This window comes from Podarcis cretensis (assembly GCF_951804945.1).
Source record: "Podarcis cretensis genome assembly, chromosome: 3".
Classification (NCBI taxonomy): Eukaryota; Metazoa; Chordata; class Lepidosauria; order Squamata; family Lacertidae; genus Podarcis; species Podarcis cretensis.
The window spans coordinates 120,846,291-120,872,379 of NC_137172.1; the positions used below are offsets into that span (position 1 = coordinate 120,846,291).

The following is a 26,089-nucleotide window of genomic DNA, read 5'->3' on the forward strand; positions in this document are numbered from 1 at the left end:
GGTTGATCATGAGCGCACAACATCACAATGTCGGTGACATCATGAGCGTCGGGAAAGATATGACATATCACAATGTCGGGAAAGATATGACAAGAGACTGCAAGATGGACCCGAGCCCTATTTATTTATTTCATAACATTTACACACCACTTGGCTGTAAATAAGTGGGTAGGTAAAAAAGTGGGTAGGTATCATGGACTGGCTGTGATGAGAGGCAGCAGCTGGGAAACCCCCAGGGGGAGAAGGTTCAGAGCCGGGGCACTGGTGGAGGGATAAGTGGTCAGTGGGAGAAGAGGGAGCTGACTGCGGGGAGGAGGTGTTGGAGGCTGAAGAGAGAAGGAAGAAGCTGGGGCAGAGAACAGTTCAGACAGGAGAGGAAGGAGGCCAGGAGACAGAGATGACAGCCTGCCTCATCCAGGGAGTCTCCCCCTCCTGCTGCGACCAGCTCCCTTCTCCCTGGTCACCCAGAACATGGAGAGAAATGAAGATGGCAAAGTCATGAGATGCAAGGTGATGGAGCTGTAGGCTGCTGGGGGGGGGGGGGGCTTAGAAGGCAGTGGGAAGGTGGAGACCTTCAGTCCTCAAAAGCTGGCAGGAGCTGGAGGCAGGAGTAGGTCAGCAACAAAAACACCACCAGTGCTGGGGAAGTTAACTCTTTATTCAAAGAAAGCAAAACAGTGGTTTCTCCCACCCAGTTTTTCCATATTACCATCACCTCCCTCCCCCCAATTTTTAAAATAGAATTGCTCCACAGAGTAAGTTTTGCATCTGAAAATGAAGGAAATTTATTTTTATTGACTAATGTATTCCACAGCTTTCCAACAGACTTAATTGTTTCAGGAGTTGTTTGAACTTTCAAATATCTTGATCCTAATGATGCCCAACCTACCAAAGGTGCTTTGTATTTATGTAAAATCATCCAAAAAACCAAAGACATTTCCTAAACAGGGAGTTTATTTTTTGGAAATATGATCTGGATATCAAAACTGGAAGGCCTCTCAGAATATAGATAAATCTGGGGACAATGTTCTTAATCAGATTCCTGATGCAAATTTTAAAAAAACAGTGGAATTTATCATTGGACTTAACGGTCAGGGGTCCCTTTACCTTTTCACATGGAAAGACTTAATCTATTTTGTTACCTGTAGACTTGCTATACCTGTGACCCTCAGTTAAAATCTGAGCCTCTTCATCAGAGTGGGGAGAAGCACCTGCATTTGACTACTCCTTTTTGACCATCCATCACTTAAATCTTTGTTTTTAAAAGTGCCCTTCACTTAGAACCACATGATGAAGCAGTAAAATACACAAGGAATGAAGTGGCTTGACACAAAATATATAGATTATATATATTACTGGTATATAGATGATAGTAGGTATTTTTTTTCCTGAACAGAATCAAATAAATTTCAAAATTAAATTCCTAGGCTGAACTAAAGCACTACAATTAATACAGAATCGTATTTACTCCAAACACTAAGCAGAACATAGTGTGCAACACTTAAGTTTTGTGACACATCATGGGCCAATCCGACTGGAAGTCTACTGAACCAAAATGTCCATGGTTAATAAGGGTGTTTAAAAAGGCTTGCATTGCACACACAGGGAAGATAAGCAACCCATGAACTTTGCGTCTTATGAACGTGGCAGAGCACAGAGTTGGTGGGGCATGGGTGGTGTTGTGAACCCAACAGCAGGGGTCAAATCCAGGTCATCTTCAGATGTTCCAGGAGGTAGCTGGAATGTGAATCTTTGCAGGAGGCTTGTAAAGAAGAGGAAGAGCTCCATTTTGGCAAGATTCTCACCTAAACATGCTCTCCGACCTGTAAGGAAGCGCAAGCAGGATTGAAACTGGGCTCATGGCTTCCTTAACAACATTTTATTGGTTTATCTATAATGGAATGCATCAAACTGCTCACTGTTGGAAATTTCATAATGATACCCTTCTAAAATGCAACAAGAATGAACACTAATCTTGAAGAACTGCATGTTCTCCAAGTGTCCCAATTCTCCAGTCCCACAATGCACGCTCTGCTGCTGAGGTTGGGGAAAAGGATGAGCCTAGAGGTTGCCCCTCTATAGCGGCTGCTGGAGCAGAGGATTTGGCTGTTGAGAGCTAGCGTGATGATGCAGTCGCTCTGAGGGGGAGGCAGAGGGCAGAGCAGTCCTGGGTGGGAGGAAGGGGGAGCAGAACGGAGCACACGGAGTCTGGATTTATTAAAAAATGCTTGCTGCAGCCATGTCTAATCTTGCCTCTTTCTAAAATGTGTTTATCGGTGTGTGTTTTTCCTTTTGTAAATCTACTAAAAGAATAAAATCAGATTGGGGCTAAGGGGTTTTCTCAGGACAGTGGAGGGTGCAAGTCGTGAGTCCTGTTGGTTTAGAAATGGCAGCACTCGACCTTCTTCTGAAAATAAATGCTCTGCGGGGGGCTGGGGAACACAAATGGTCTTTTGAGGAGGGTGAGTTGGGACATATGAAAAATGTCCTGATTTTCATCTGAAGAATGTTGGCAAGTATGCAAAAGATGAACTCCCAGCAAGAAGCATTGATAAATACAGATTAGAAAATTTTTGCAAGCATATTAGCAAAGAGGATGAAAGAGTTACTACAAGAAATTATCAATAAAGATCAAGCAGGTTTCCTTCCTTGCAGACAGATGAAAGATAATATAAGGAATATAATTAATATTTTAGAATATCTGACTGCCAGGAATGAGAAACAAGCTATGCTAATATTTGGGGATGCATAAAAGGCCTTTGATAATATATCATGGCAATTTATGTTAAAGAACTTGGAATTGATGGATGTGGGATAGGAAATTTTCAATGGAATAAAGGCTATATATACAGAACAGAGAGCAAAGTTGATAGTTAATAACATCACTACAGAAGATATAAAAATAACTAAGGGTACAAGACAGGGATGTCCTCTCTCTCCTTTGTTATTCATCATGGTACTGGAGGTCTTCCTGAAATCAACAGGAAAAAATGAAGAAATAAAAGGGGTGACAGTAGGTCAAAATGAGTATAAGGTGAAAGCTTTTGCTGATGATCTGGTAATAACGGTGGAAGAACCAGTAAAAAGTGTGGGAAAAATATTAGAGGAGATAGAGCAGTTCGGTCAAGTAGCAGGGTTTATATTAAATAAAAAAAGACTAAAATAATAGCAGAAAACATGAATCAAGGCATGATAGAGACAATGCAACAACAGACAGGGATAGAAGTGGTAAAGAAAATTAAATATTTGGGAATATGGTTAACTCCGACTGCAAGAAGATCAAACGTATCCATTCTGAAGGAAATCAGCCCTGAGTGCTCACTGGAAGGACAGATCCCAAAGCTGAGGCTCCAATACTTTGGCCACCTCATGAGAAGAGAAGACTCTCTGGAAAAGACCCTGATGTTGGGAAAGATGGAGGGCACAAGGAGAAGGGGACGACAGAGGACGAGATGGTTGGACAGTGTTCTCGAAGCTACCAGCATGAGCCTGACCAAACTGCGGGAGGCAGTGGAAGACAGGAGTGCCTGGCGTGCTCTGGTCCAGGGGGTCATGAAGAGTTGGACACGACTAAATGACTAAACAAAAAAATGGTTAACTCCCAAGAATATTGATCTGTTTCAAAATAATTATATACCAGTGTGGAATGGAATAAAAAGAGATCTGGAGGTGTGGGGAAGGATGAAGTTATCATTTTGGGGGAGAATTTCAACGATAAAGATGAGTGTGCTGCCAAAAATGTTATTTTTGTTTCAGACAATCCCTATAATTAAGGGGGCATCAATTTTTAAAGAATGGCAAAGAGTAATTTCAAGGTATATCTGGCAGGGTAAGAAGCCAAGAATTCAATATAAGCTATTAACAGATGCGAAAGAAAGAGGAGGCTTCGCCCTGCCAGACTTGAAATTATACTATGAAGCATCATGCCTCTGTTAGTTAAGGGAGTGGATAAAATTAGATAATGGAGAGCTGTTGGATCTGGAAGGTTTTGACAATAGATTTGGCTGGCACGCATATTTATGGTGTGAAAAGAAGAAAATACATAAGGCTTTTGAAAACCACATTTTCCGTAGATCTCTTATAGAAATATGGGATAGGTATAAAAACCCTTTGGAACCAAAACTTCCTCACTGGTTATCTCCATTAGAAGTGATGAGTGTTAAAAAGATCAATATGAGGGGGAGATGGATAACATATGGAGAGCTAATAATAAAAGAAGGAGGGAAGTGGAAAATGAAACCATATGAAGAGGTAAAAGAGTATGTGTATGATTGGTTGCATTACTATCAGGTTAATGAAATGTTTAAAAAGGATTTTAAAGAGTATGGTTATGTGGAAAGAGATTCAAAATTTCAAATAGAAATATTAAGTAATGATCACAAAATATTATCAAAAATGTATAAATTGCTGCTGGAATGGTATACAAAAGACGAAGAAGTTAAATCGGTGATGGTGCATTGGGCTAGGGATTTTGGATATAATATACAATTTGAGGAGTGGACAAAATTATGGAATGATAGATTAAGATTTACGGCATGTACTGCGTTAAAGGAAAATGTCATGAAAATGGTTTATAGATGGTATATTACACCAGTAAAACTTGCAAAAATGTATAAAACATGTAATAAGTGTTGGAAGTGTAAAGAAAAGGAAGGGACATTCTATCATATGTGGTGGGAATGTAAGAAAGTGAAAGGCTTCTGGGAAATGATTTATAATGAGCTGAAAAAGATGTTGAAATATACATTTATTAAAAAACCGGAAGCTTCTCTTTTAGGAATGGTAGGAAATGAAGTAAATAAAAAAGACTGCAAACTTTTCCAATACGCAGTAACAGCAGTGAGAATACTCCTAGCCCAAAAATGGAAACAGGAAGAATTCCCGATGATCGAAGAATGGAGAATGAAATTGACGGACTTCGCAGAATTGGATAAATTAACAGGGAAGATTCGATATTTGCGAGACCAGAAGTTCATCGAGGACTGGGGAAAATTTACACATTATCTGAAAAGTATATGTGATGAGCAGAAAACGCTTGTAGGTTTTCAAGATGTTCTGTGAAACTATAAGGAATATTGTAAAAAAGGGAATAAGATTGGGGAGGTTATAATTTAAAGGCAATAGAAAAATTAGAAATGTGTAAACAAAAGAAAAGATTAAAACGGAAGATTGGCAGAGAAACTGAGGGAAGTCAAAAAAAGAATACTATGTAATAAATTTCGAAAATGGTTGTATAAATTCGTATTTGAAAATGAATAAAAATATATATATATTTTAAAAGAAGCATTCTACAGGGCTGAAAACCAAGGGGAGCGGATGTTTTTCAGCCCACGGTCTGAGAGTTTTCTGTACCCTAATCCTCCAAACAGCCTGTATCCATTCTCCACCACAGCAAGCAGGTGGCATTATCATGGATCAATGGCACATTCCGGCCAGGCCAAAGCCCACGAGGGGAACACAGAGCAGGTCCACTGAAAGCCAAGGCCTGGGGGAAGTTCTGAGGGTGGTTAGAGAGCCTTGGAGAGTCCAATTTGGCCACTGGCCCAGAAGCTGCCCTACTGAAAATGAATAATGTTGCGTATCTTATTGCAGTTCTAAATGACAGTTTGGGATTGTGTCTTCCATCCAAGTTTTATTTTATGTTAATATACTTAGGATGGCCTGTTCATTAAGCTCACATTGGAAATGTATAAATAGACAGAAAATGAGTTACCTGCAGAGAAAGGCATGAATGCATCTCTCTTTGTGAACTTTCCTTCAGAGTCAAGAAAGTGCTCAGGATAAAATTGGTATGGTTTTTCCCACTGAGATTCATCGTGCAGCACGGAGGTCAGTAGTGGCATGATGTGAGTCCCCTGCAAAGGAAAAGCAAGAGTTATTTAAAAAATGGATATGGCCCATCAAGCAAATCGTTATGGTATAGTCCTCAATGTCTTTTTTTAAAAGCAAGAAACAATCCGGATTATAATCCACAGATCATATACCATTAGCTCCTTAAACAGTCATCATTGGGCTGAGAGAATTGTTGACTGAGCTCCTTGCCCAACTTTTCTGGGATGACTCAATAAAGACCTGTATGCAGCGAGGAAGGAAGAAGCAAGTAGGCCCAGACTAGGGAACCGGGGCTCCAACAGGGGCCCCAAGGGGGGCAATGGCCCCCTACTTTACAAGGAGGTCAGTGGGGCCTGCTCCTAGTGGTTCAGAGCAGTGGACTCGTAATCTGGTGGACTCATAATCTTGGGCCAATCACACTTCTCTGAAGTCTCTCAGCCCCAGTCACCTCACAGTTTGTTGTGGGGGAGGAAGGGAAGGGAGAATGTTAGCCGCCTTGAGACTCCTTTGGGTAGTGATAAAGCAGGATATCATATCCAAACTGTTCTTCTTAGCCTAAAGTGTAATGTCCTAATTAATGAAGAAATTGATCACAGTCAACTGAGCAAAGAATGCAGTTTAATCAAAGTGATTACCTTTGGAATAAAGTAGCCTTTGAGGGTAACATCCACAGTGGTTGCGCGTGACAGATTTGTTGGGATAATGTCAGCAAATCTCTGGATCTCATGGATCACAGCATCTACATATGGCATTTTCGTTCGGTGCTCAATCCTTGGTTGAGAAGATCCAACAACATTCGCAATTTCTTCTTGGACCTTAACTGGGGGCAGTGGAGTGCGATTTTTGTTGTTAAAATAAACTCATTGGTGGCTCAAAAGCATATGTTTGCCATTGACTCATATCTTCAGATTTCCTTGTGTAACTGACAGCTAATTATGCAATGGGACTGCACAATCTCACAACATAAGGCAAAATTGTGGAAGACACTATTCACCTGGGAATTTTAGTGGAAATACACAATTTGCTTATAGTTATGTAGGAAGCGAAAGTCAGAAACATGCATGCTTGATTACACCCAACATGGGGGGGGGGCTGACATGTTTGATGTCACACAGTGAAACTAGGCCCAACAAGGCCCACCCAGTTGCGGAATATTGAGGAGGGCACCCCCCTCATTGTAAATTGTGGGGCTAAGCCCCCCAGCTTCCCAGGCCCCCAGATACAATGGTACCTCGGGTTACAGACACTTCAGGTTACAGATGCTTCAGGTTACAGACTCTGCTAACCCAGAAATAGTATCTCAGGTTAAGAACTTTGCTTCAGGATGAGAACAGAAATCGTGCTCCAGCGGCGCGGTGGCAGCGGGAGGCCCCATTAGCTAAAGTGGTGCTTCAGGTTAAGAACAGTTTCAGGTTAAGAACGGACCTCTGAAGGGGGCTGCTAGGGGCGCCTTGGAAGATGGCGGATAATACAATCTATCCTGCTCGCACGAGGTAATTTGAGGCTGATTATGGGGAGTAAATCAGTCTCCATTATCTTCCCAGGGAAGGGGAAGATGCTGTTTTCGCCCGTGGTTGCCATAAATCATCCCCGAGTTCGGAAGAAGGAGAGGGTGCGAGGCACTGGGCGCATAACCCTCGTGCGGGTCTCGGAACTCCTCCGAAGCTGCTTCCAGGAGCAAAACTAGTTGCGTTACTTAAAAGGAAAAAAATTGGAGAAGTAAACGCACATGCTTCGAGAGAGGTCAGGAGTGTTTTTATTTGCTAATAATTTTACCACCGAGATGAAGAAGATTGGGACAGGAGGATTACATCAAAGAATCGCAGACATGCTGGTATGTGGAACGGAACAGAAAGGGGGGGGAGAACGTTCTACTTTTTCAATGTGATTTACTTAACAACCCTCCCCCTTAGAAGAACCGTCGCTACGACCAATTGTAAGTGGGACTAAAAATAAACTGTGTGGGGAAGAATAAATACGAATTGAAGGTTTTATTCTGTAAAAGATTTGGAAAGAAGAGTTGGCTCTTGGTGTGACACAGTTACAATGTGATCCAACATGGACAGGCAGACCTTTGCTGCATGATATATGGCCTTAGGCAAGGGGAGCCGATTTGTTATCTGGTTGGAATCATAAAGTTGAAAAGGCGGTAACCCTCCTGGAGAGGCTAATTTACAATGCAGCGGGTCTGGAAAAGTTTACGAGCGGACATTAAGATTGTATCTCATCGGAATGGAATAAGATGGCGGCGACTGCTCGAATGATTATTGGATCTATGTGATTGTTTTACAAGAGAACACTACAAAGTCCACACAGAAGAATAAATAAGACTGTTTCTTTCAATCCATTTGTGGAGATAACTCGGAGGGACTGAAAAGGAAAATGAGTAACGACAAGGAGATGAGAAGAGGAGACTGAAAGCATCATTGCAAACAACAAAGCAGCAGAAATATAGATGATTGGCCTCCTGCCGATCTCGCAGCATGGGTACCCCCCACAAAAAATTATAATTTGGAAAATATTTGGATTTTATGATTTGTATTGTTACAATTTGGACTAATTGGTATGATATGTTTGATTTGATAAATGGAAACTTAATAAAAATTATTATTTTTTATATAAAAAAGAGCGGACCTCTGGAACAAATTAAGTACTTAACCAGAGGTACCACTGTAGATATGTATAACTAGAATCAAGATATGCTAGCTAGAGTAATGGGAGCCAACCCAATGAAAAGCACTCACTCTGAATTTCAGGATATTTCATCATTAGTAACAGTCCCCAGCGCAGTGTGGTTGAAGTGGTCTCCATGCCAGCAGCAAATAAGTTTCCCACAACGGCTTTTAGGTTTTCATTGTGGAAATATCCATCCGGCTTGTCTTTCTCCTGAGTTGTAAAAAGAAAGAACTGGCAATAACCAGGTGAATGAGGAAATTCCACTTGCAGATATCAAAGTAGTTAGCCAAGGGCTGGGAGGGCACTCACTGGAATGGAAAGAGCAGAGAAGCGGTCTAGGAAAGTAGAAAAATCATACACAGCCAGCACACTCAAATCTCTTTTCTCCATGAAAGCATGTCACAGGCAGAAGAAAGGAGCGTGGTGCAAGAGAAATACGGGGCGGGGGGAGCATGACGTGTTGGACTAGTCATGGAATCATGGAATCATATAGTTGGAAGGACCCTGAGGATCATCTGTTCCAAACATCTGCAGTGTAGGACTGCAGCTGTCCCTTACAGGGCTCGAATCTGAAACCTTGGCGTACGCAGCATCGTGTTCCTACCAACTGAGCTACCGTATCTTAAAGGTTGATTTTTTTTCCTTTGTCTTTTGAGAGGAGTGGGAGTCCCACTGGAAAACAGCCCTGCAAGCAATCAGATCACAGACTCCGGATATTCACCAAAGCTTTATAGAGCAAAAGTAAAATAAAATGTGCAGAGTACAGTGGTACCTCGGGTTACATACACTTCAGGTTACAGACTCCGTTAACCCAGAAATAGTGCTTCAGGCTAAGAACTTTGCTTCAGGATGAGAACAGAAATCGTGCAGTGGCGGCGCAACAGTAGCAGGAGGCCCCATTGGCTAAAGTGGTGCTTCAGGTTAAGAGCAGATTCAGGTTAAGAACGGACCTCTGGAACGAATTAAGTACTTAACCCGAGGTACCACTGTATATTAGACACCAGCTCACATGGAAATGTATTTCTAAATGTGAAAATTTCAACATTTGAAAGTATAAAAAATATTATTGGCAGGCTCAAAAGACTCCATTACCTCTTGCTGTCTCAGAAGAAATGAATCAATTAAGCTCCTTTGGTTGTTTTCATCCAGATCTCTGAGGTGTTGTATGAAGGTGGCATTTATGAAGGCATGCATCTCATCTCTGTTGTGAAGGATAGTCTTACGGGCTCCCAAAAGCGAGCCAAGAGCAGGAAATATATTATACAGCTGTAAGGATAGAATACGACAAAGAGAAAAGCCCAGTGCTTAATTCTCAGGTGGTACTCCAAATATCTCATCTTCCACAGAGGAATAAACAATGACACAGAACAAAAATGTACTTGGGTTGGAGCAACGTTGAGTAAATTTCCCTTAGAGGCCAAGGCTGGGGGCCATTTTCTTATGTGCTGTTGTAGTTATGGAGCCCCCTTGTACTTGTGGATTAGCAGTTTGCTCAGATGTGGACAAGCCCCTAGACAGAGGTCAACCAGAAGTGCCCAGGGGCAGCAAAATGCCCCCCTGGCACTGTCCCCCCACAGTCTCATGGTGTCACTCACAGTGCTGCCACAATACAGGGCACTGTCGCAGCAGCCATGGTGGCATGGGCAAAACTGAGACATGGCTGGCAGTGGTGCAACAGCAGGGACAGAGAAGCGCTTGGATTTGCCACCTGAGGCAGATTGCTTCACCTCAGCTCATGTCAGCATCAGTCTTGGGCTGGCGGTGGGGCATTTTTAGCTCTACCCTAACATTGCTTGTATTATCCCTGGCCATTAGCCATTCTTGATGGAGGACCAAAGGCTTTCAAAAGCTTGACACACCTGACTTAGACTTTCAGAAAAGCTTGCACAACAAAGACTCCTGGGTAAGAAAAGCAGGCATTGGAATAAGGAGGAGAGGTCCTCTAGTGGGTCAGGAAGTGGGGCATAGGAATAGACAGACATTCTCCCAATCGAAGGATGTAGAAGTGGAGTCCCCAAAGGATAGATATGGGGCCCTGTACATTAAGAAAAACACCTTTATTTCTTAAAAAGGTGAAATTACAAAAGAAATAAAATATTTCAACTATATATAATTTCATAAGATCATGCATACAATATACAAAACATCAGTTATGGTTTGACTTATCTAACTATTATATTTTAAGCAGAATATCCAATTATATGAATGAAAATAATAATTGGTGTGAATATTGTCTTGAAATTTTATATTTGCTTTTTAAAAATAAATTTATTTGGGGCCCTTCTTTCAATATCTCTTTTAAAACTTTTAAGTTGTGTTAACAATGCTGCATCCCATGTGTTTTATGCATATATACATTTATACATAAATTTAGCTTTGACTAGTCTGGCTGTAGTGGTTATAACAGTTGCAAAGTTCAAAATCTCCCTTGGTTGCTATGCCTTTCCAAATCTAATGTATTTGGGTATTAAAATCATATTGGTACCAAGAATTTAATTTATAACCAAAAGCTTTTAATCTTACAACAAGTCCAAAATATATGTGTATAATAGCTGCTCCTATATTTTTGAATTTCCAACAATTGTCTCTGAAAATTATAACCACTTCCATTCATCTTTAGTAACTGGAGAATTAATGTCTCTCTCAAATGTCTCTGCTCAAAACTGAAGGATGATTGATCTAAACCGAATAATTATTTGCATTCTTTGGCCAACATACCTTTACTTTGGAGGGTGAGTATTAATTTCTCTGCTTTCCTTAATACCTGAAGATTGCAATTCCTTTCTACTAATACTTTTCCTTGCAAATATGCAATACCTCTCCCCTCCTAAAAGCTGCACAAAGAAAGCTGAGTGAGGAACTTTGGAAGGAAATGCTGTCCTGGGATCTTACGCAACTCATATTTCTCAAGATGTGTTTTGCAGTGAAGCCCAAACAATATGGAATTGCACCCACATTGAGTATTCTGTGAATACAACCAACTATTTCTTTTCCATTTGAGAAAGCTTAGATTACCATGACAGAGGGGCTTCCAAAAAGCCGGATATTTTCATTGACCAACTTCAGAAGTTTTCTAAATGTGGAATCTTCGTATTCAAATCGCTTGTTTAGTAGGATGGACACTATGATATTGGCAACAGCGGCATTCATAATTGTGGAGGTTTCAAATGGTTGTCCTATACATAAATATTAAACAATGCTCAGATAAAATACCAAGTAGAATTGCTCTTCTCTGCCTTAGGTTCCCAGTGTCAGCCTACCGATGTATAGAGCACATTTATCCTAGAAACTGATCCTACGTTCTGGTGTACTTGAAGATATCTGAGTTAAGAAACCCTAAAAAGAGTCATGGGCAGTATATACCTAACCAGAGGTCTTCATCCTTTTTGACACCATGACTCCCTTGACCAGTTACATTCTTTCTGTGGTTTCCTGTGGGGCAAATGCACTCCGAGCCTCAGGAGCCAGTTACGGGTATGTCACCCCTTGCCTGCAGAGCCAGTAGCCTCTCACCCTTTTTCAAACACCCTCCCTCATGAAGTGTTCCCTCAGCCACCTCTCCTCTCCCCTCCGCTTGGGAGCTTGAAGCCAGGGCTGCTGCAACAAACAGCTGTGCAAGCCCTTGGGAGGCAGAGATGTGAGAGGGGATCATAGGAGGAGGACAGGAAAGAGGGACAGAGGCCAGCATTATGTCACACTGACCTGAACACTGCAGATTGGTAACTTCTTCACAGGGAATCCTGGTTATTATAGTTCTGAGAGTTAGCAATATGTATATAACACAATATTGTGGGCATCTAATGTAGTGTTGTTTTGCCCTGGAAGAGTAGAGGGAAACACAAACCCACCTTGGTAAGATTCAAATGTCTTAATCAGGACACTGCATTCCTCCACAATTCTGTCCTCTATGGACCTTTTCCCCATGCCATAGTCCCGTAATGTGCTTAGTGCAAACCGCCGCATCACTTTCCAGGTTTCACCATGTGAAAAAAGAACACCTGAAGAACAGAGATCAAGTTTCAAGTTATCATGGGCACAATAATATGTTTGGGCTTATCTCACCCTTCTTCTGTGGAACTGAGGATGCCTCTCAGCTGGTCCCTCTTCCAGTCTCTGATAGGACACACATTCTCCAGAACTTCAGCAATATTCCTATGGGTTGTACCCTCAGAACACAATTGCACAGGGGGTTCTCTAGTTTACGGCCCTTCAGATGTAATGGTACATTATCTTATGACCAGATTCTCCTATTCCCTCAACACTACTCTTTTGCTGGCAGTGACAAAGACATCTGACATTATCCATCCAATGGCTGCAGCTACACTGGTCGATTGGCAGGCTGTCCTCCAAGCTATAATTGAAACTAACAATCACTTCTATGAACCTTTTGGCACAGATTCTATATTGATATGATAACTAAATTTCACAAACAGCACAATTATTATACAGAAGGAAAGGCCTCACCAAAGCCCCTTGTAAACTCCTCAAAAATTGGGATGAGGGGTCTCTCTGCAAATGCGTCCGCCTGATTCACCAGAGCCTCCTTGACTGTCTCATACCCTGTCAGCACCACCATTTTCTGGAATCCCATTTGGATGCGGAAGATGGGGCCATGTTCTTTTGACAACTGGAGTTCAATGACCAAAAGAGAGAAACATCAAATAAACCCCGCAAACATACCGACATACTGTCACAGATCTGAAATAAAAACTGATTTCATTTACATGGTTTCATGGTATAATTCATCAACTTTAAATGTCTAAGCATTGCCCATCACATGGGTGCCTTTAGCAAGAGGAGCAACCTCAAATTATTAAGAAGAAAGTGCAGTAAGACGGCAAATTCTGCAGCTCTTCTATTTTATTTGGAGATGTTGTTGTTTAGTCGTTTAGTCATGTCCGACTCTTCGTGACCCCATGGACCAGAGTACGCCGGGCACTCCTGTCTTCCACTGCCTCCCACAGTTTGGTCAAACTCATGCTGGTAGCTTCGAGAACACTATCCAACCATCTCGTCCTCTGTCGTCCTTTTCTCTTTGTGCTCTCCATCTTTCCCAACATCAAGGTCTTTTCCAAGGAGTCTTCTCTTCTCATGAGGTGGCCAAAGTATTGGAGCCTCAACTTGAATAACTCAGAGAAGCAGTGAGCTTTGCTGTGCATGGCTACCCAAGATTGACAGGTCATAGTGGAGAGTTTTGACCAAACGTGATCCACCTGGAGCAGGAACCGGCAAGCCACCCCAGTATCCCTGCCAGGAAAACTCCATGGACAAAGACAGCAGGCATATTTGGAGATAATTGTGAGCAAATAATGTTGAAAACTGATGTGAATTTTCCTTCCTTAACAAATTGAAAGTTAGAATCATAGAATTGTAGAACTGGAAGGGACCACAAGAATCATGTAGTCCAACCCCCTGAAATGTAATAATCTTTGCCCAACGTGGGATCGAACCCACGACCCTGTGATTAAGAGTCCCCTGCTTGATCAACTGAGCTATCAGTTCTGGCTGCTCAGAATCAGGCTCCTCAGTTTCTCCCGAGGAGCGCCAGTGTTTCCAATATTGCCTTTACCTAAAATTACCCTGGAGACTTAATCTAGATTTAATGTAATAAAATCTTTTACACCTGCCTAAAGAATCCTGGGAACTGTGGGTGTTGCGAAGAGATGAACATTCTCAATAAGAACATAATTTCAGACATGGGCGCACTTAAAAGCCCACATTCAGCAATATAATTGCTTTGTTTTGTTTCACGTAAGATAATTGTGAAAATTTGAGTGGATTCTAAAATGATGTATTTAGAAGTGCTGGCTTCACACTGAAAAGTTCGATAATTTTGCAGCTAATTTTTGCGGATAAGGCTGGTTAAGGCAAAGGTAAAGGGACCCCTGACTGTTAAGTCTAGTTATGGATGACTCTGGGGTTGTGGTGCTCATCTTGCTTTCAGGCCAAGGGAGCTGGCGTTTGTCTGCAGACAGTTTTCCGGGTCATATGGCCAGCATGACTAAGCCGTTTCTGGCGAACCAGAGCAGCTCATGGAAATGCCATTTACCGTCCTAGCAGAGCGGTACCTATTTATTTACTTGCATTTTAATGTGCTTTCGAACTGCTAGGTTGGCAGGAGCAGGGACTGAGCAACGGGAGCTCACCCTTTTTTGGGGATTTGAACTGCTGATCTTCTAATCGGCTCTGTGGTTTAGACCACAGCGTCACCCATATCCCAGGCTGGTTGTGACATTCCTGTTCCCCTCCTCCAGTGACCCAGTCCCTCCACTGCACAGAGCAGCTATCAGCCTAAACCATAACAGCAGTCACACACAAAAAGGAAGAAAAAAAGGAATAAGCCATACTTGACATAGTTTTATATTTTTGCATATCTGCATTTATGAGATGGAACACTGACATCTACCTGGCCTAAAAACATCCACAGAATCTTTGCCTTGCTGCAGAAAGAACAGAAAACGTTACCTTTAACATTGTTCTGTAAGGTCTCTTCAGATCCATCATGTGGAGATTCCCAACAAGTGGTAAAGGTGTCGGACCTGGTGGCAGATTTTTGGAGCTCCTATTCCAGAAACTGCCCCATTTCCAAATGAATATAATTGTAAGGATGAGCAGGAACAATGCTGGAATCTGTTCAGTCCAATCCATTTCTTTTCAGTGAGCAAATTTCTGAAGCGATTACTGTGAAAGTCACAACATAGTTTGATCAAGGACAACGTCTGTCGTCTGAAATGAGCAGCAAATACTAGGAACTGCCTCTAGTGAATCATTTCATTCAATGAATTGCCTTCCACTCCCCCCCCCCCCCCGACTTTATTGTAATCTAAGCTTGATGATTTAGCTTTCCTTTTATACTTACTTGAGCAGGGGTATTTTCTTCCGGAAATGAAAGCATTGTTCAGTTGGTTCAACCTCTTTTGAATTCTCGGGAGGTCCAATGTTCAGGTTTAAAACAACATTATAGAGTCACAGAACTGGAGAGTTGGAAGCGACCCAAACAACCGTTAAGAAATCCTCTTGTGTAATTATTGAACTAGTGAGATATTTTTGAAATAGTTTCAGAATCTGCTGAACTTCTTCTTTACAAATATTCTGCTATTCAGCATTTGTGTGTAACTAGTTTAGTTAATTAATATACTGGTGGCAGCAAAATAGGGAGATGTTCCCTGGGAAATGCTGCACAAATATTTTGTGTGTGTGTGTGTGTGTGTGTGTGTGTGTGTGTGTGTGCTATTTTCTGCACTATGCAGCATAGCCCTCTTCTGTCAAGTCATCTCTGGAACTATTTGCTTCATAGACAAACTTGTGTTATATACTTTCTCTTGGCTTATGCAACATTGTGGTTTAGCTCATGATGATGTATTTTATTTACAGTTGTCTTGACTCATAAGGTCCCAGAACAGATTACATCCATTTTAAGCACCTGATGGCAGGAGGCTCAGGTGTTGATAGGTGGATACTACAGTATTAGAGCAGGTACTGGCTTATTTTGTGTCTTAGGACTTATCTGTGTGAGATAACCAGCCTCATATAACCAGCATACTAATGCATGAATGGGTTAAAGCCATAGAGTAAGCTGTCCTGCCAGGTTTAGTTAGGTCACTTCCCCTCACCTTGGAAGATATCCAAGCCTGTTGTTGTACCTCAGTCTGCCTGAGAAGCTCAGTATGTAAAAGAAGTCGGAGCTGGTTGCTCACAAGCCATTCTTGAGTTCCTATACCAATAATTTAAAAGCGTTCACCACTTATATCTTAGCCAGGTTTTACTGCCTGTGTCTTTTCTGACTGATGTATGGAAAAGCACATGAACCTGACCTTTGTAAGTAAAACAGTTTTTAACTTATCAAACTTGTGTTCTTTTCTTATGCAGAGGGAAGAAGAAAGTTTTGGATTTCACAAGGATATATTTTAAATGCCTAACGGTCTATATTTCCACACTGTACTTTGCTGCATATTTTGTAATTTTAAATGTCTGCTGGAGTTCTCCCATCAAAGAGTACTTGCCCCTAACTCAGATCTTGGTACCCAGGAATTCTAGTGGGTCCAGGGAAGAATATATTTGTTAAGAGTCCAGTGGGGAATACTTTAGTAGACATTTCGGCATTTAAAATGATTTTTTTAAACATGACTTTAAAAACAGAGAAAGATTGTCCTTTCCCATGGTTTCACTCAGCCATGAGACTCCGTTTTGTATTTTTGTTTTTTGTTCTTTTATTATTCTGAGGTTTTCCCCCACACTGTAGAGTTTTGAGAACAATCTCTTATTTTCTGCATTGTTCCTGACATATTTTTAAATTCTTTTGGATTTTCTCTTTTACGATGGATATCCACAATCTCTCTCTCTTTTTTTTAAAGTGATATTTATTAAGAGTTTAGAGATTACAGAAAAAAGAAAAAGAAAGCAAATAGCAAAAAAATTAACAACGTATACATTACAATATATTAAAAAGACAGAAAAAAGAAAAACAGTAAAAATAGAAAGAAGAATACAACAATAATAATAAAAAGGAAAAATAAAACATACACCCAGTATTCCATCTCTTTATCTTCCATTTACTTGTTTCATCGACCTCCTCACACCTCCCTTTTTGTATTCTAGTTTAATTATTTGTTTCAGCAAATTCTTTCCATCTTTCTCAATTTTTATTGGATAATTTATCTTAACAGTCTAACCTATCAATTAACTCAGCAATTCCTTTCCATCTTTCACAATATTCTGTCATTCAATTTACCTTAATTTATTTTGACCTTATCTTACGATAAAATGCCTTAAATCCTGGAACTTAATACTTATTTATACATAACTCCTAATATCATTTCTACTAAAACCAAATGATTTCATTCCACCATTTTCCCCAATTCCCTAAATAAATTTTACCCTAATTCCCAAAATAAATTTTTAAAGCTTTCTTCCAATCTTCATCCAACGTCTCTTCTTCCTGGTCTCGGGTTATGTCAGGCCTTACTGTCCATTCCATCTAGTCCATCAACCTGGTAGTCTTATGTTCGAGGCTCTTAAGTCTTTTCCATGTCCCTTCTGCAGTTCTTCTTGTTTATACCAGCACTTTGCCTTGTCTTTTGTTGGTCTCTTTCTTAATTTCTTTCCTTTCTCATTGAGGAGTAGGTCTCGGGTGAACTCCAACCTAAAAATATCTCTATCTCCCCTCATCAGATCGGCCCATTCCCCACAGTCCCATTCCCCACAGTCAACCGGGTAGTCCAGAAAATATTTAAATGCATGTTTCAAAGTCCCTCCAAAATTAAGGACCCCCACAACTCCAGACCCCCCCCCCCAGGTCCACTCCAGGTTCAATGCTCAAGAACAGCGGCTTATGCTCCTGCAGAGCCTCAGTTCTATCCATTTTGTTGCTTGAGGTTCAGCAGCAACCTCCTCCATTGTCTTCTGCATTTGCACTTGCCCTGTCAAAACAGGTTCCTGGGTTGGGTACTGAGTGGTTTCTATATAAGTATTCACTGTTTGTCCAAAATTTCAAACTGCAACAGTCATCAAATTCATCTTCTCATGCATCTGCTCCAACAAAGCGCTTGTCTTGCAAAAAGCAAGCACCAAAACTTCTTCCATATCCATTCTTGTTCAAGGTCAGAGTCTGGTCTCACAATCCTAATCTCCACAGCTGTGAAATCCCCAGATCGACTCCAGCAACAATTTAACAAGCTCCCTCTAGAGGGAACAATTTCCATTTGTATCCATCTTTTAAAGGCAAGTCCAGCAAAAGAAAGTTACTTTCATTTTTCAAATTTTGTTTCTTTTAAATGCAAAAGGTAACTTTGGAATCAATTTGTTTCTCTTCCTTAACTATCTGTCAAAAAACGTTCCATTCACAGTTGATGGGCTTCCCCAAAAGCTTCTGTCTCTGACACCCCGTTCCCAGGTTTGAGACGGTGGAAATTTATCTTTCTTTACTCTCTCTCTGCAGGCTTAAACAATCAAAATTCCCCCTTTTTTCCCCTGCTTCCAAGAGGGGTTTTGATGGTTAAGAATGAAGGAAATGTAGGTCTTTATATACAACTTTCTAGACTTTGGCTTGCACAATTTTTGCTTCAGTCTATATACAAAAAGCGGAAGGCGGACTTCCTTTTTAGACTGTCCCGCTTCAATGCCAAATTAAAGTGTTTCTTAATCCAATTTTCCGTTCTACTCACGGGTACTTGTTTAGAGTCCAATTGTCCACAGGAAGAAGTCAGCGCTCTCCGGCAACGGCTGTGCGGCTTCACTCCATAAAAATAGTGGTCAATTCAAGACACCGCGCTGCTCACCCCACGTCGCTTCGGAACCCTGAAAAAGGGGTTTCCCTGCGAGTAGGGGAGGCGCTCCTGGTGTCAGCCGAATCCCACGTTCCCAGGCTTCCTCCGCCTGGGATTTTTAAGGGGTCTCCGCCTTCGCAGCGGCGGCAAGACCCGATTTTCGCAGAGCGGGTTCCTCTGAGTCAGAGGAATTCCGCCATTGCTGATGGCGCTAACCCGGAAGTCCCTCCCACAATCTCATTGTTTCTCATACTGCTTAGATGCACAGAGAGTAACTTTATCCAATGGAAGTGAAGACTGGATGTCATTCTTAGAATGAGAGGGTCATTTCTTGCATCAAACAAGAGAAACATAGAAATGATGCAGCCTTAATAAACAGACGGGAATAGCAGGATTACTATGGATTACTATGGATTAACAGTGTATTACTATGGATATTCTTTCGGACGCCCAGCTAATTCGCACTAACAATTGTGACACATCCATTCAGATGATTGGCAGTTTACAGAAAGCCATTGGAGTTACAAGCAAGCATGTGCTTTGGGCTTGAATGAGGGAACTATTCAAATTAGCAGCATCCAGAAAGAGAGAGGAAGAAGCAGTAGCGCTCTGCCAAGATCTGCAAAAGAGGTGGGAACGTTTGGGCAAAGAGGGACCCAAGCCAGAGGGGGTTGGCCTCGGGAAGAGGGGGGAACCTGCAGCAGTATCCTAACTTCTCCCCTGTGTCTCTGCTCCTGAACCCCTGACACCTGTGAACAAGGAGACTCGGTGGGCACCATTTGCGCCCCCCTTTACTGTAAAGGAGCCTTTTTAAAGGCTCCGGAGTGGCATCGGGGGTGCGCGTGGTGCTGAGAGTCGCTACCCAGCCCGTGAAGTGAAGCCGCGTCGCCATAGTTGGAGAGCGCCGATTCCTTCTTGAAATCTGGACTGAAATTGAATACCCGTAAGTAGGATCGGAAAGCTTACTGGACTTTAAAAATTTATTGTTTGAAATTCGGCCGAAAATGGGAAAGGCAAAATAAAGGAAGTCCTCCTTCCCCGGACTGCATGACAGCTAAAGCAATGAAATTCCAAAGCTGCAATTGGAGGAAAACTAAATTTGAACTGTTTAACTTTGACATTGAACTTAAATTCCCCCTTAGCAAGCAGGAGCAAGGGGGAAAAGGAGGTGGATTTGGCTTAACCTGCATGGAAAAATAAAGGGAAGAAAAGTTTTCTGCCGTTCTTGACTCTGGGAATGGACTGCCTGAGTAAAGCACTGAGGAGGTGAGCTGTCAGATAAAGACTTGTTACAAAGTTGGGACCTTATTTGATACAAGTTTGAGACTTTATTGAAACTACAAATTGTCAGTTTGTATATATTGGAAGATTGCTGCCCAAACTTTGTTTCTGTGGGGATTTTTTGTTTCTTTGTCTTTCTGCCTACTGGACACTTTGAATTACTCCCTCTAGAGGGTTGAGTGGTAACAGCTGTAACATAGACTGTAAAAAAACAAGTCAGTGGATTTTTCCATACAAAAGCTGCTCCTGTGAGAACGACCTTGGGATATGAGTGGCCCAGCAGAAGAGATAGCAACAAGATCTAAAGCCAAAGCTGCACAAAAGAAAAGGGGCTCAATATCAAGTACACTGCCAACAGGCGCAGCTGGGCAGGAAAAAGTCACAAATATACCTATGGATCCAGTGACACAAGCACTACTTAAAATAAATGAATCTTTAGAAGTTTTGACAAAGCAGAGCTCAGAAAATACCAAACAGTTGACAGAACTTTCTAAAAAGTTGGACTTAAACACCAAAAGTATTACATCTAATACAGAAACTATAAATAAACTGATTGAAGAAAACGCCACAACTCGAAAAATTGCTGAGGAAGCTAAAACTACTGCAGAAACTGCACAGGAAAAATTAGTACCAGTCTGCAAAAAGCTGGATGAACATGAGGCGGCCTTGTCTTTGTGGGAGATTCAGAGGAAGGAGAGGAATTTGAGATTAAGACTTGTCCCTGAAAGTGAAAAAGACAACCTAGTGGACTTTCTCACAAAAGAATTTTCAGAATTCTGGCAGGTAAACCTAGAGGAAGAGGAATTTAAGATTACAGCTGCCTTCAGATTGGGAAGGAGGCAAAACAGGAAGATTCCAAGGGATTGTCTGATAACCTTAAGATCTAAAGAAGAAAGAGATAAAATATTAAATTTACATTACCAGAGATCTCTAGAGATTGAAGATGCTTTTGTGCAGATTTACAAGGACATCCCTAAATACATCCTGGAGGCAAGAACTCACTACAAGAACCTGGTTTACTTGCTGAAAAAGAACAATTTACCTTTCAGGTAGGAATTTCCACAAGGTTTGTCTTTCAACTATAAAGGGAAGAAAGTTAAAATAAGAACAGTACAAGATAAAGAGCAATTCTTGGAAAGAAACGAGGAGGACCTGCAGAAAGGAGTGGTGGAATTGATCCCGGAAGTAGAGATAAGCAATTTGTCATTTGGACTTAAACCATCGACGGAAGAAGAACAGCCGCAGGGAGCGACTGGAGAAGCAACTAATTAAACAACAAGATGGCTCTGCAATTTCTAAGTTGGAATTGTAATGGACTTAACCTTCCCAGAAAAAGACGTGAGGTCTTTCACATTTTGAAGAGAGAACAATTGGACTTGATTTGTTTACAAGAAACTCATGTGACTAGGGCACATAGAAAATTGCTTATAAATAAAAAATTAGGGCAGGAATTCATTTCATCAGATAAAGTAAAGAAAAGAGGAGTCGTGATTTATGCAAAGGAGAAGTTGGCCCCAAAATTAATTTTTAAAGATGAACAAGGAAGATTTTTGGCAATTGAAATACAAGTTCAAGGAGAAAAATTTTTGACAGTTGGAATTTATGCACCAAATGAAGAGAAGGCAGAATTTTTTAAGAAGTTGCATGAGACTTTAATGGACTATTTGGACTATAATGTAATTATGATGGGAGACATGAATGGCGTGGTCTCTACAAACATGGATAAAGCACAAAGACAGGTGGTCTCTAAGGACGGGAGATTACCAAAGACTTTCTTCGAAATGACTGAGAATATGGATCTGATTGACATCTGGAGAACAAGGAACCCTCTTGAGAGAGAGGGAACCTTTTTCTCCGAAGCAAAAATGACATGGACAAGAATTGACCAAATATGGATTACTAGTGGGATGGCTCCAAAGATAAAAAAAGTAGAAATCTGCCCAAAGACTTGCTCCGACCATAATCCTGTAAAGATGGAGATGAAATTAACAACAGCTGGTTCCTTCAGATGGAGAATGAATGACACCCTATTTAGAGATGAAGAGATTTACAAAAAGGCCCAAAAAACTTTGAAAGACCACTTTGAGAGAAACCTGAAGACAGAGGTGGAGAAAAGAGTAATTTGGGATGCAAGTAAAGCCGTGATGCGAGGTTTCCTAATACAACAGAACTCCTTAAAGAGGAAGAGACAAAACGCGAAGAAAGATAAGATTTTGGAAAAGATAAAAGAAGGTGAAAAGAAATTGAGATCCAAACCAAAGTCTCATGAGGTTTTGAGAGAAATTAAGTTCTACCAGATGCAGTATATGGAACTGATGAATCAAGAGATAGAATGGAAAATTAAGCAAATGAGACAAAGGACATTTGAATCAGCAGATAAATGTGGGAAACTTCTTGCATGGCAACTGAAGAAGAGACAAAAACTGAATACTGTTACAAGTTTGGAGGTGGAAGGAAAGAACATTTTTAAACCAAATGAGATCAGTAATTGTTTTCAGAGTTATTTCAGAAGACTATATGCATGAGGGACGGAGAATGAAGGGGAAATAGATGATTTTCTTAAAAAATATGGACTACAAAGAATTTCACAACAAAGTACGATGGTTTTGAATGAGAAAATAACAGAACAAGAAATAGAGGGTGCCATCCAGAATATGAAATTGGGGAAATCTCCAGGACTGGATGGATTGACCTCCAGATATTATAAAGCTCTGAAGGAATGGTTAATACAACCGTTGAAGGAGGTCTGCAATGAAATTTTAGAGGGGAAAAAGGCACCCGAATCGTGGAAAGAAGCATTTATTACACTTATACCAAAAACTGAAACTGAAAAGAACCAGATCAAGAACTACCGCCCTATATCATTACTTAATGTGGATTATAAAATATTTGCTGACATTTTAGCAAAAAGGTTGAAGAAGGTGTTGGTGGAGGAGATTCACAAGGACCAGGCTGGCTTTCTCCCTGGGAGACATATGTCAGATAATGTAAGAAACATAATTGACATTATAGAACTGTTAGAAGTTAACATCAATACGAAGGCTGTACTAATATTTGTGGATGCAGAGAAAGCTTTTGACAACATTTCTTGGAGTTTTATGAAGAAGAATCTCCATGGGATGGGGGTAGGCCAAAGGTTTGAAAATGGTATAGGTGCAATATACTCTGAACAAAAAGCAAAGTTAATTGTAAATAATGTGGTTACTGAAGAACTTCTTATAGAAAAAGGGACACGACAGGGGTGCCCAATATCCCCATTGCTTTTTATATCTGTCTTGGAGGTTTTGTTAAACATGATCAAGAGAGACCAGTTGGTTAAAGGAATTCAGGTCGGAGCCAAACAATATAAGCTGAGGGCTTTTGCAGATGACTTAGTATTGACCCTACAACAGCCAGATACTAGTACGAAAAGAGTTTTAGAAATAATTCAAGATTTTGGTCAGGTAGCAGGATTTAAGTTGAATAAGCAAAAAACTAAAGTATTGGAGAAAAACTTAACAAATATTGAAAGAGAGAGGTTTCAAAATGAAACTGGATTAATGGTGGCAAAGAAAGTTAAATATTTGGGGATTAATATGACATCTAAAAATGTGAACTTATTTAAAGATAACTATGACAAATGTTGGACAGAGGTAAAGAAAGATCTAGAAATATGGTCAAACTTGAAGCTTTCCTTGTTAGGCCGAATTGCTGTAATTAAGATGAATGTATTGCCTAGAATGTTATTTTTGTTTCAGACATTACAGATTGTGGACAGATTGGACTGTTTCAAGAAGTGGCAGAAAGACATATCTAAATTTGTCTGGCAGGGCAAAAAGCCCAGAATAAAATTTAAGATATTAACTGATGCTAAAGATAGAGGGGGGCTTGCCCTGCCGGACTTAAAACTGTATTATGAATCGGCAGCTTTCTGCTGGTTGAAAGATTGGCTACTTCTTGAGAACACAGACATTCTGGATTTGGAAGGATTTGATAACAGATTCGGTTGGCATGCATATATATGGTATGACAAGGTAAAAGTTCATAAAGGTTTTAAAAACCATATTGTCAGGAAAGCACTATACAATGTTTGGATTTGATATAAAGACTTGCTGGAAAATAAATCTCCTAGGTGGTTATCACCAATGGAGGCTAAGGAGGTGAAAAAACCTAATATGGATTCTAAATGGCCAAAATATTGCGAAATCCTAGAGCAAGAGAGTGGAAAAATAAAATTACAGAGTTTTGAGAAAATAAAGTCTAAGGTACGAGACTGGCTTCATTATTATCAAATAATGGAAGTGTTTAAACAAGACAGGAAAATTGGCTTCCAGGTGGAGAGATCAAAACTAGAAACAGAACTGTTAGAACCCAATACTAAGAACCTATCAAGAATGTATAACCTGCTGTTGAAGTGGAATACACTAGATGAGACAGTCAAATCAACTATGATAAAGTGGGCACAAGACATTGGTCATGACATTATGTTCGCTGACTGGGAACAGTTATGGACCACCGGGATAAAATTTACGGCATGTAATGCCTTAAGAGAAAATATTATGAAAATGATTTATAGGTGGTACATGACCCCAGTCAAGCTTGCAAAAATCTATCATTTGCCCAATAATAAATGTTGGAAATGCAATGAGACTGAAGGTACCTTCTATCACCTTTGGTGGACTTGCCCGAGGATTAAGGCCTTCTGGGAAATGATTTATAATGAAATTAAAAAGGTACTTAAATGTACTTTCCATAAGAAACCAGAGGCATTTCTCCTGGGCATGGTCGGCCAATTGGTGCCAAGGAAGGATAGGACGTTCTTTATGTATGCCACCACAGCAGCAAGGATTCTCCTGGCAAAGTATTGGAAGACACAAGAACTACCCACGCTGGAAGAATGGCAGGCGAAGGTGATTGACTATATGGGACTGGCAGAGATGACTGGCAGAATTCGTGACCAAGAGAAAGAGACGGTGGAAGAAGATTGGAAGAAGTTTAAAGTATATCTTAAGAACTGTTGTAATATTGATGAATGTTAAAATGCCAAGGTAAAGGAAAATATGGAATTACAGCTGTAATTGACTGATAGATTAATTACCAGAAGAAATTTAAAAAGACAATAAGTGATTAATTAACCGATCTGAAGGGTTGTTGAAGAAACATTTAAAATAGGGAAGCAGAGAAGGGGAGGGAGGGGGAAGTCCGAGAAGTAAGGTTATGAAAAAAAGAGAGAGATTTGAAATTATACATGTTTATATGTTGGTGTTTGTTTGTGTGTGTTGACTGTTTTGTTTTTATTTGTGTGGAAAATTAATAAAAAATTATTTTTTTAAAAAAATAGACAGAGGCTCTGAGACATCTGTAAGCTCCCTTAGTATCCTTGAGTGCAGCTCAACATGCCCCGGACATCTGATTTAAAGTAGCTAGGTGTTCCCTTACCACCTCTTTTCCTATCTTGGACTGCAGCTTCCTCTTTGCATTGTTCATTCTGTTATCACCAGGTCTGGCACTGCTTTCATTTTGGGTGAAGACACAGGCATAGTACCGTAGTTGTTGAGCAGTTTCCACTTCTCTCTGTTACCCTAGCATTTCCCCATTTTCTCCATGCAGAGAACCTATTATTTGCTTGTTCTTCTTACTTCAAACATAGCTGAAAAAACCTCTCTTGAAGTCTGAGTTCATTCTGAGTTTTGGCCCACCTGACCTTCTCTATGCAAATGTTGGCTGCTCGTGTATATTCCTCCTTTGTGGTTTTCCCTTTTCATTTCTTATACATGTCCTTCTTAAATCTCAGCTCATCTGTGAACTCCTCATGCAACCACACTAGTTTATTTAGATGCCTCCCACTTTTCTTTCCTGCTGGAATTGCCTGCATTTGGGCCTTCAATATTTCACATTTAAGAAAGGTGGACTCCCTTCTTATTAAGTATTTCTGGCCATGGGATCTCACCCAGTAGTTCCTTAAGCTTTTTGAAACCAGCCTTCTTAAAGTGAATAACTGTGAATGATTGTATGAGTGTACAACTTAGCTACTTGTGTACACAGATTGTAAACTT

General features: G+C 40.7%; 1 protein-coding gene across 1 annotated transcript in view; it reads right to left on the reverse strand.

Moving 5' to 3' along the window:
* Positions 1-1,635: 1,635 nt before the first annotated feature.
* Positions 1,636-26,089, reverse strand: part of LOC307213500 (uncharacterized protein) — a gene marked incomplete at its 3' end in the record, with an annotated part of 43,525 nt that continues 19,071 nt past the window's right edge. Inside the window, exons 10-20 of the mRNA XM_079971418.1 lie at positions 21,097-21,133; positions 16,122-16,222; positions 14,974-15,162; positions 12,973-13,135; positions 12,357-12,506; positions 11,524-11,684; positions 9,601-9,774; positions 8,577-8,718; positions 6,468-6,652; positions 5,714-5,855; positions 1,636-1,823 (exon numbers count right to left, since the gene is read on the reverse strand). Of these exons, the coding sequence (XP_079827544.1) occupies positions 1,636-1,823; positions 5,714-5,855; positions 6,468-6,652; positions 8,577-8,718; positions 9,601-9,774; positions 11,524-11,684; positions 12,357-12,506; positions 12,973-13,135; positions 14,974-15,162; positions 16,122-16,222; positions 21,097-21,133 (1,632 nt within the window). The remainder of the gene's footprint in view (positions 1,824-5,713; positions 5,856-6,467; positions 6,653-8,576; positions 8,719-9,600; positions 9,775-11,523; positions 11,685-12,356; positions 12,507-12,972; positions 13,136-14,973; positions 15,163-16,121; positions 16,223-21,096; positions 21,134-26,089) is intronic.